Source organism: Pundamilia nyererei, unplaced genomic scaffold, assembly GCF_000239375.1.
Source record: "Pundamilia nyererei isolate P.nyererei 1_Seehausen unplaced genomic scaffold, PunNye1.0 scaffold00018, whole genome shotgun sequence".
NCBI classification, from domain to species: domain Eukaryota; kingdom Metazoa; phylum Chordata; class Actinopteri; order Cichliformes; family Cichlidae; genus Pundamilia; species Pundamilia nyererei.
In genome coordinates, this window is record NW_005187419.1 from 2,581,631 (window position 1) to 2,591,415 (window position 9,785).

The 9,785-nt window shown below is 42.6% G+C and overlaps 1 protein-coding gene across 3 annotated transcripts; it reads right to left on the minus strand.

Annotated features, from left to right (window-relative positions):
* Positions 1–3,568: 3,568 nt before the first annotated feature.
* On the minus strand, positions 3,569–8,010 carry LOC102193051 (neurogenic differentiation factor 2-like). Of its 3 annotated transcripts, none has more exons than XM_005726115.2 (2): positions 7,578–8,010; positions 3,569–5,381 (listed from the first exon to the last, which is right to left on the minus strand). In XM_005726115.2, the coding sequence occupies exon 2, from the start codon at positions 5,372–5,374 to the stop codon at positions 4,310–4,312; it is 1,065 nt and encodes a 354-aa protein (XP_005726172.1). In that variant the 5' UTR covers positions 5,375–5,381; positions 7,578–8,010; the 3' UTR covers positions 3,569–4,309. The 3 variants fall into 3 exon arrangements, with proteins under 3 accessions (XP_005726172.1, XP_013764500.1, XP_005726173.1); XM_013909046.1 differs by lacking the exon at positions 7,578–8,010 and adding an exon at positions 6,746–7,140; XM_005726116.1 differs by lacking the exon at positions 7,578–8,010 and adding an exon at positions 6,163–6,729.
* Positions 8,011–9,785: the final 1,775 nt, after the last annotated feature.

The following is a 9,785-nucleotide window of genomic DNA, read 5'->3' on the forward strand; positions in this document are numbered from 1 at the left end:
CCGCAGTTAAATTCCAAGGATGCAACACAACCTTCTTGCAATGCATGAGCTCGTGTACTACATAACATTAGAGAGAAATATGCATATTCATAGACCAACTCTTCACAGAAATGCCTTACTGCTGTGTATCTGCGTGAGTTGTGTGTACGATGTGTGTGTGTGTGTGTGTTTTGCGAAGGGTTACTCGGGATGAGCGCTCTCGTTTTTAAACGTCCTGGATAATGAACAGATGCTGCAAAAATTAGGAAAGAAACATCGACTCCTCCCAGCAGTGCCACTTTGGCCCGGTGAACTGGCACACTGGCGCACACACTGGGTTGTCCTCTCCGGAGCTCCTGGTGCTGCTGCTGGGGAACATTAAGGGACTTGGCACGGCTTTCCTCCGCCAGCCTGCCAGCCTCTCACTCTTTCACTCTCACCGGACTGTGGAGGAAGAGGAGGTGGTGATGGTGGTGTCGGGGGTTCGGGGAGTATTTTGATAGATGCCCTCTCCCACTGCTGGCTGGAGTCACTTTTAGATTGGCTCCTCCAGAAATCCATGCACTCTTCTTTTTATTTATTTTTTCTGCTGATGAGGCCAAAAAGAACATAGGGGCACAAAAGTGTTAACACAAAAAAGCAGAGTGGGCCTCAGAGTTTTATGTGGGAGGAGGTTTAAAGCAAATAATCCGAAACAACAGTGTCTGATTATCTGTTTGATTCCCACCAGGGACTGTCACTGCACCCATGAGTTGAGCTTCTATAAATAGAAGTATTTTTTTTAAATATATTGATCAATCTTCAATGATATTTATCACATAAAACAACATACTGTTATTACACAAGAATTTACAGACTACTTGAGGATCAGTAAAAATATATGCCGTCAATATGTCCGAACTACAAAACGTGTAACGATATTTTTTTCCCTGTTACAGGTATGTTCTCGACGAAAAACTCGTCTTTTTTCAAGCTTTTCAAGGCATTATAATTTTTATATTCCACATGACGATATCTTCCTCTTTTGGGGAAGAGAGAGGTAAAAATGGCAATTTTCATAACTTAGTTTTCACAATAAAACACTCATTTTATTTTTAAATGATGTGAATCGTCGTTAGATCAATACCCAGTAAAGACGTCGAGGTTAATAAGTTGAATATATACGTTTAATTAAGAAAGTGCTGATTTTTTTTTCTCTTTTTTGACGGAAACTGCTGTAAGTAAAAATTGCTTCTTTTTTTTTTTATTGGTGCATGTTTTACACAGAACATTATTACATTCTCACATAACTTATGGTGTGTCGCATTCATCCAAACCTTAAGCATTGATATCAGCAGATTAAATTCGTGGGAACACACAGATTTACCGAATTGACAGGAAATGATCAGCAAGTTGTTCCAGAAAAAAATACATGATTCCAACATTTCAAAGCAACATTTTAAACATCAATATAATTAAAACATTCTCCCAAAACATCTGATTTATTTTAAAAAGCCGTGGAACAATCTGAGTTTTACTTTTTGATATATTTATATAATTATTTGTTTTCTCTTCGGTGTTGATGTTGCGTACCATCACCCGCCACTCAGGTCCTGTGTGTGTCATTACAGCAGTGAGCACCCACCACATTTTGGGGAGCATATGGGTTGCAGGGCAGAGCTCCAAACCCAGCCGGGGTCGCAACGGCTGCCCCTTGCACTGTGACAGCGCGTGGACACCACACGATGATGTTTCTCCCTTTAAATAATATATACATAAATTAAAGGTGGTTAAATTGGTTTTTAGAAGTTATGTTATTCAGACTTCTCCTCTGTGATAACTTGATGTGTGTGATAGGGAGAATTTACACCTCATATATCCACCTGAATCAATTCAAACACCTGATGAATAAGCCTATATATTCATATTGCCATATTACTGAAGTGTTTAAATGTTTTCAGATGTGTTAAAGTTTGAAGAAGGGAACTTTTAGGAAAGGAAAGGGAACTGATTATACATCAGCATGAATATGTTAATGAATAGTCTTTAAAATAATATTGTTTTAACAAATATTTGGATTTTAGCTGGTGTCACGGCTGCATTGCTTCCGTTGCGTCAGGATCGCAAAGTGTGTGTGTGTGTGGGTTTTCTTTTTTTACACAATTATAAATATGAAGGCATTTGAAACAAACAGGCCTAATGCTTATGTATCAATGATGTAAAGAGTATTTAAGCGATCGAAATAATGTGATGATTAACAGAAGAGGTGTTTATGTGTTTTCCTTTTGGTGTTGGAACTTTAGACTTCTGAATGAGCGATGGAATATTCTGGTGCAAAAGAAAAGGACATACACAACGTGTTTGTTTCCTAAAAATCTAAAAAAAATCACTTGCAAAATGGAGCCCTTTATGTTCTGCATGGCGTTAAGCTTCACACTGCATGGACCAAACACCAGGTGTAAGAGCTGTCCGAGGTGCTGAAAGAGACTTCTTTCTTCCTTCTTTCTGGTCAAGAAAGTGTGAAGGAGACGCCATGATGCTGTTAATTGCAGCGCTTAGCATAATTTAATCTGTATTTTGTGTGTGTGTGTGTGTGTGTGTGTGTGTGTGTGTGTGTGTGTGTGTGTGTGTGTGTGTGTGTGTGTGTACGTGTGTTCACCACGGTGTCCAGGTTCTATTCATCTTGTAGATTCTCCCTTGAGCCAAATGTCCGCAGTACATCTGTTGACGTCCTGAGATACATTCAAATCTTTCCGTGCATTTTTAAAGGCGGAGACCTTCGCCAGGCAAAAACGACGCACTGGCACCATTTTAGTCAATCTAGAAAGATGGCAACACCGATCTCTCCCTCCTGCCCTATTTTATAGGATAAAAGCCCCGAGGCTTGGAGGAACTCCTGCAGGTTGTGGCACGAGGCCCGGTCAGGCTCATAATATCCAAAAGGAGTGATGCAGGCTATGCACATTTTTCCTTATAAATTAAAGTCATTTTAATAATAAAACGCATGTAGATGTCCAAAGACTTAAAAAGGAATCAATTTGCACAGTCTCGTTTATCGTCGTTTTATTGTACCACACAGTTTATTGAATACAAAGTTAAAAGACTTGAGTCTTTTCAAAAAATAAAGCAATAATAATATTAATAAAATAAATAAATTAAAATAACGAAAGAGCAAAAAAAAAAAAAAATAGAACAATGGTCAGCAACACAGTGTTCCCTTCATTTCCGGACACTATTAACATTAATTAGAAAACAATACAATAAATACGTGCAATAATAATAATGATAATAATAATAATAATAATAATAATAATAATAGTGAAGTGTTTAGCATAGCAGATTGCAAATAGAAAATATGGAACCAAAAATTTGATTTGAAAATAAAATACAGTGCAATGGCTCACTTAGAAGAGCAACGGTAATATGTATGAATAGAAGTAGAAAATTAAATAAGAAAAAGTCCGATTCCAATGTCATTTATTTATTTATTTATTTATTTTTATTTTTTTGTTTATTTATGTTTTTATTTTAAAGTTGAACATTGTGGCCAGCCCATTTTCAGGTGTGTGTGTATGTGTGTGTGTGTGTGTGTGTGCGTGTGTGTGTGTGTGTGTGTGTGTGTGTCTGCGCGCACCCGTGCGTGCAGCAACAGTGCTGATGAACATACAGTGTCCTTCTGGGCCTACTTGCCTCGCTCTGTGGCCTCGTTAGATTTTGCATAGACGCAGAAACGATTGATTTGCTGTAGAACAGATTCTTCTAAAGCAACCCAACAAGTACAGTTCTCAGGATTTTTCCCTCTGTTTTCGTCTGGATTTAATTATTTCTCAAAAAAAACCCAAAAAACAAAACCCAAACAAACATACAAACACATCTTTCCAAATGTGATGTCGTTTTGCTCGGTTATTCATGTATTTTATTAGAAAACCATCGCAAATATCAGGGTAGAGCTGTAGCCAGTGATGTAGTGGTGAATAAATTAGTGCGTAAACTTTGACTCCCAGCCATGAAAATACAGACAACCACCAATACAAAGACAAACCACAGATTAAAATTATGAACAATTTAAGATTCCATTTTCCTCATTAGTCTTGATTTGTTTGTCAAATTTCCGCTTAGAGATAGAAACATTGCGTAAACTAACACTTTGCAGGTTAGGTATACTACCTTCCACTACATCTCTGACTATAGCAAAAACATGTTTTAAGACAGAACAAATTAAAAGAACAACACTAATGACAACAAGTGGAGGATTTCCCCCAGAATGCCTAAATCCTGGCGGGTAAGCTTGTCAAAAAGTGTGTCGTGGATAGATTGTTGATTGCAAGGGGACGCACGATAGGCTTGTCGTCTAATTGTGAAAAAACGCGTTCAGTTCATCATAGACGGGGGCCCGTTCGTGGTGTATGTGCATGTCGTGGTAAGGCAGGACATTTTCAGTATGAATACCGCTCCGGGTCCCCGAGGAGCCAAACACCAGGTTGTGGGCCCCAGCGGGTCTGGAGCCAGGCAGACCGGAGTAATGCATAGAATAGTGGTACCCCTTCTCGTTGTCGGGGGACGCAGAGCCTTGATGCTTCAGGGAAAAGTTGCCATTGATGCACAGAGGCGGACTGAGAGGCCCCTCATATTCGGGACTGTTATACTCCGGGGATCCGCTCCCGCCATACAGTGAGTCGTAAGTCGAGCAATAGCCGTGTGTCCTCAGCGGGTGCGAGTTCGAGCCCGGTTGGCAGTGGGGGCTAGACAGACGCGCGCACTGGTAAGGGTAGGAATGCATGGAGAAGGAGCCTGACCCATACCTGCCCCCCTCCTGGCACTGCTGCTCAGTGAGGAAGTTGCGGGAGTTCAGCTGGAGGCATCCCGCCACCAGGTTGGTTGTGGGCTGGGAGAGACCCTTGCACAGCGTCTGGACGTAGGACACAAGGTCAGGCCTTTTCCCAGAGCGTAATATCTCAGACAGGGCCCAGATATAGTTTTTGGCCAATCGTAACGTCTCAATTTTGGACAGCTTTTGTGTTTTGGAGTAGCAGGGCACCACTTTACGCAGATTGTCCAGAGCAGAGTTCAGGTCATGCATGCGATTGCGTTCTCTAGTATTTGCTTTTACCCGCCGCATCTTGGAGCGCTCGACCCTGGCCTGGGTCATTTTGCGTTTTTTGGGGCCCCGTTTCTTGGGCCTGTCTCCCTCCGTGTCTTCTCCGTCGTCCTCTTCTTCCACTTCGTCGTCCTCGTCGTCTTCCCCATCGTGTTCTGAGTGAGTCCGACTGCCTCCTCTTAGACCAGAGACCTCCATGCCGTCCTGGGTGTCCTGATCCTCCTCTTTGATCTTGTCGCTGTCGCTGTCTTCGGTCCAGCCGGAATATTTTTGTACGTCGGGAAGCAGCGAAGGATCACTGAAAAGCCTCGTTAACATTGTGGATCTAGAGGGGAAGGAACATATCTGAAATTAGGCCTCGGAATCACAAGACATTTTGTGTGGGCGCTGCAGATTGCGTGACAGCGAAGAAATTTCAGATACAATGGTTCCACAAAAACCCTAAATCAAACAAACAAAAAAAACCTTCCTTTATCGCACTTCACAATAAAAATTCAAATATTTGGCTTATTTTAGGATTATTTAAACTCCCGAGGATGTATTATATTTAAGGTTATTGCTAAATTGTTGTTGTCCCAGAAAAAATGACAAAATGCGTAAATTTGGGGAAAGAGTAAAAGTGAAAGAAATCCCTCAAATCTTTAGGCTGGGCTACAGCCAGACGGATCCCCATTTAATTCCCTGCTGTCAGTCGTATGCCCTGCCGCGTCCTATCGCAGCGGGTCCCAGCGGCAGGGGCCACATTACAGGTCCCATGGGGGCCCCCACTTTCACTCCTGACGCCCATATACACTCCTGGCTGCATTCCAGCACCTCTGCTCATGGCAGGCAAGGCAAAGAGGATTTTATGTAATTGATAGGCTGTCCACCTAAATTTTGTCTGATCATATATACATTTATATATATATGAGAATAAGGGAAACGGAACACAAAAAATCCGTTTTTAAAACATATCACATCAATGAAAATAATAATAATCATAGTAAAAGTACATAAAATACTGTCACTATCATTATAATACCTTATTATTAACCGTTAACAATTAATCATTAATGACACTTGCTGACTGTAACATCTGAAAAACGAAACGAAAACGATCAGCCTACCACTTGATTAGCAAATGCAGTCCCATCACAGAAAAAGAAACACGCAGAAACACGGTGATCTTTGACAGATTCAATAAGGCTCCACTGGCTTCCTCCCTGACACGTTCCACTTCCGAGCTGTTATTATAGTGCAGCATCAGATAGACTTGCAGCTCATGGTAAGGTAGGCTGTGGTGGTTGGTTAATTATCTCGGGGGGTGTGCCAGGGGCAAAATCTAGTTTTTAAATCTCAGGCTCAGGAGGTTTGCTCAATTAGAAGCAAAAACACAACATCGTTTAATTAACAGACCGTGCAGCTTACACGAAATAGATTTCACACATAATTCAGTATGCACGAGTGCACGATTTCAAAGCACTTTTTAGTCAGCGATAACCTTTACAGATGGAAATCGCTTGTATCGTTTTAGCCCTCGTTAAATATAAAAAATCAAGTCGTGAAATGGCCTCTCTTGCAAAGCCTCCTGCCCCTCCACTGAAAAAGGCAAACCATGTTGTGGCGAGATAGATTGTTGAAGATAAAACTGGACAAACAGAGATAAATCATGCCGCAGACTGCCTGTCACAGTCAATGGCGTTGTCCCACCCTTTCATTTGCTCCGAGACTGAACGTGCAAATCATCGACAAAATCATCAATAAATCTCCCATTAAGTTCGAGGACGTCCTCCATCAAGGTACCGGAGCCGATTTATAAAAACAAATCTTCCACGGAAATGTCTCACACTCATTGTCTTTTGTTTGTCAGATTCAAGGTCCAGACGCAGGAATCTCTAAATCAAATTAGTGTCCGATGTGATCTATTTACAGCCCGTGCGCTGTGATCAGGGCTGCTCCAGTCCTCGGAACCGCTCCTGTAAATGATCATAAAGCAGTGAAATCGGGATCAGGAGACGCTTGGCTTTTTGACTTGAGCGCGTTAGGCTGTCTGATTTATGATAATCCAGCTAGTTTGGGATGTTTGAAGTTGAAGGGCAAGCCGAGCAGGTGAGAGAGTGAGGAGCTATTTTGTGCAAATGCGCCCGCATTGGTATCCAACAAAAAGGCAAACACGAAAATTGCACGTTAATGCGTGACATTTTTTTATTAGATTGGGTTTCAAAGCGTGCCATCACCGGCATTGTGCTTTTAATCTAGTGGATCGATCCCAACATACCAGAGCAAAGTCACTGACACTGGAGGCGACTATACATTTACATTTTTATCTGTAGAATAGACCTTTACAATAAAATGTATGTGCAATAAGTGTGTTTAATTCACCTCTAACATTTATTAAAAGTTAATTCTGACAATATATCCAAACACCTGGAATTAAAATGCATTTAATTTATAGATTAAATTTCTCCTACATTTTGCACTCACACTTCAGCAACACTGATAGTTTTTTTTTCTAAGCCTGTATTTTTTTGTTCCAACTTACCTCGGCTCGAGCTCTTCGCAGGGGATGGGAGGAGAAAAAAAAACGCTCTTTACTTTCAGACCATCTTCAGGGACCACACGAGCGAGCGAACCACCGCTCTGTATCAGAGTATAGGTGCAGGAAGCGCGCGTCTTTCTTCACTGGTGCTGACGTTAAGCGGTGCCGCTCTCCCAGCACGCGCGCCCGAATAAGTGGAGCTTGTGAACGAACGTGCGTCTTGGCTGTGTCTTTGTGTATACGTGTGAGTGACTGAGTGAGTAAGTGAGCATGTATGCATGTGTGTGTATGTGTGTGTGTGCGCGTGTGGCAACCGTGAGCTACCGGGGACGGGGTTACATACCAGCTATGGCTGTGATGCCAGCGCCCATATGGCTGGCACGTCACCGGCAAGAGCCATCACATGAGAGCCCGGTGATTGACATGCGCCCGCATTCGGAGAGATTTGCCCTCCCGGGGGAAAGAGAGACACACAGAGAGAAAGAGAGAAAGAGAGAGAGAGAGAGAGAGAGAGAAGCAGGAGGAGGTAGATGTGATGGTGGTGGAGGAGGAGGAGGAGGAGGGCTTCGCCATCTGTCACCGCGCTAGCGCTCACACAGCCAGAAAAAAAGGAGGAAAAACAGAAGAGAGAGGGAGAAAATAAAATGGTGGAACAACAAAACTCATCATTGTTGACCTGTGCTGCTGTTTCAAGACATGTAAGCTACTTTTTTAAAATTCAAACCTGTGAAATTTGGTAATCCCCTGCCAAACTCACGACTCGGCGTTTAATACAATATAACGGAGAGCTGCACAAATATCCCCGCACTTACCACGAAAAAAGTGATATTAAAAGGGCTAAAGACAATTAAGCATGTGAAGTCATAGCAGAAAACCCACTGATGCTAATTCCATATATTATGGTAGTCATCACACTCCAGCATCACCCATGAAGGATATACTCTTATAAAAATGTGGAATAAGTGGCAATACAGTGGGTAAACTATAACCAGCAGTCAAACAAGAGCTACTTAAAAATATCTGAGCAAGCAATTAATCAATTATCTTCTCTCAAAGTCTATCCTCAAAGCCTATTATAAAATCATATCAATTAACTCTCATCAAATGAAAGGTGGGCAAACCGTGTTTATTTGTGGGGTTTACCCTCCACCACAGCTCCGGTTCAGAAGCTGAGTGGGGGAGGGAGATGGGGATGCATTATAAGTGCATTAAGACGTGGAACAGACGGCATATTGTTTATTTATTTACCTAATTGGATCAAATTATGCTTCAATGTATTCAGAGGAACGACAACCAAAACCAACTGTGATTTGTTCTGACTCTTCTGGGCCCAACACTGGCTGCAGATGACCCACTTGCCGGAGCTTCAAATGAATTAGATTAAAACATATACCATTACATAGGCTTTAGCTGCATGCATGGTGTGCGTGTGTGAAGATCAAATGTTTACTGGTAACAGTGTCTGAATGTGTGAGGTTTGCCAGAGCTGCTGGTCATGTTTTCAGCATGCAGGGCGGGTGGGTGGGTGGGGATGTCCACAGGGGCAAGTGTCACAGAGAGAGGGAAAGAGATACAGAGACACAGTGAGAGGATGGGTGAGAGAGAGTCTGAGACCCAGGTGTGCAGACCCACTAGGGATGTTTGAAAAATGAGGAGGAAGGGGGGTGTAGCAGTAGATGACATGCTGGTTGAATCTGGCAGAGATCCTCAATATTTAGGAGGCACGTTGGCACATCAGTGGCAGAGATGCAAGAATTCCTTGCCACCAGCACCCCGATCCCTCCAATATGTCTGATTTGCTGCATTGTGTCCACCCCAGCTCAGAGATCTCTCTATTTAGGAGGCATTAGTGGAGTTAATGTGGGAGAAATGAGCCTGATGACCACCAAGTCCAACTTGGCACAAAGACATGCATCGGGCTGAGGGAACAGGGACCTGGAGGCTGAGAAATAGCTGATAGAAGCTGATCATGTCCTTGGGTCTGGATCACCCCTACATTGCCTGCAAAGCCACAACTATGGCAGTGTTTGAGAGGTTGCGGGGTCATCCCTGGGGTTAACGCTAGTGTGGCAGCTGTGGTTAGGGAGCCGTGATGTTGCACATTCATTAATGTGTCTCTTATCCCTTATGGGAAAGAGGGAATGATAAACTGGCAGTACCTTGAACCACGGTGGTGTGATTGTGTCAGCATGTGTATTTGTGTTGAGGGAC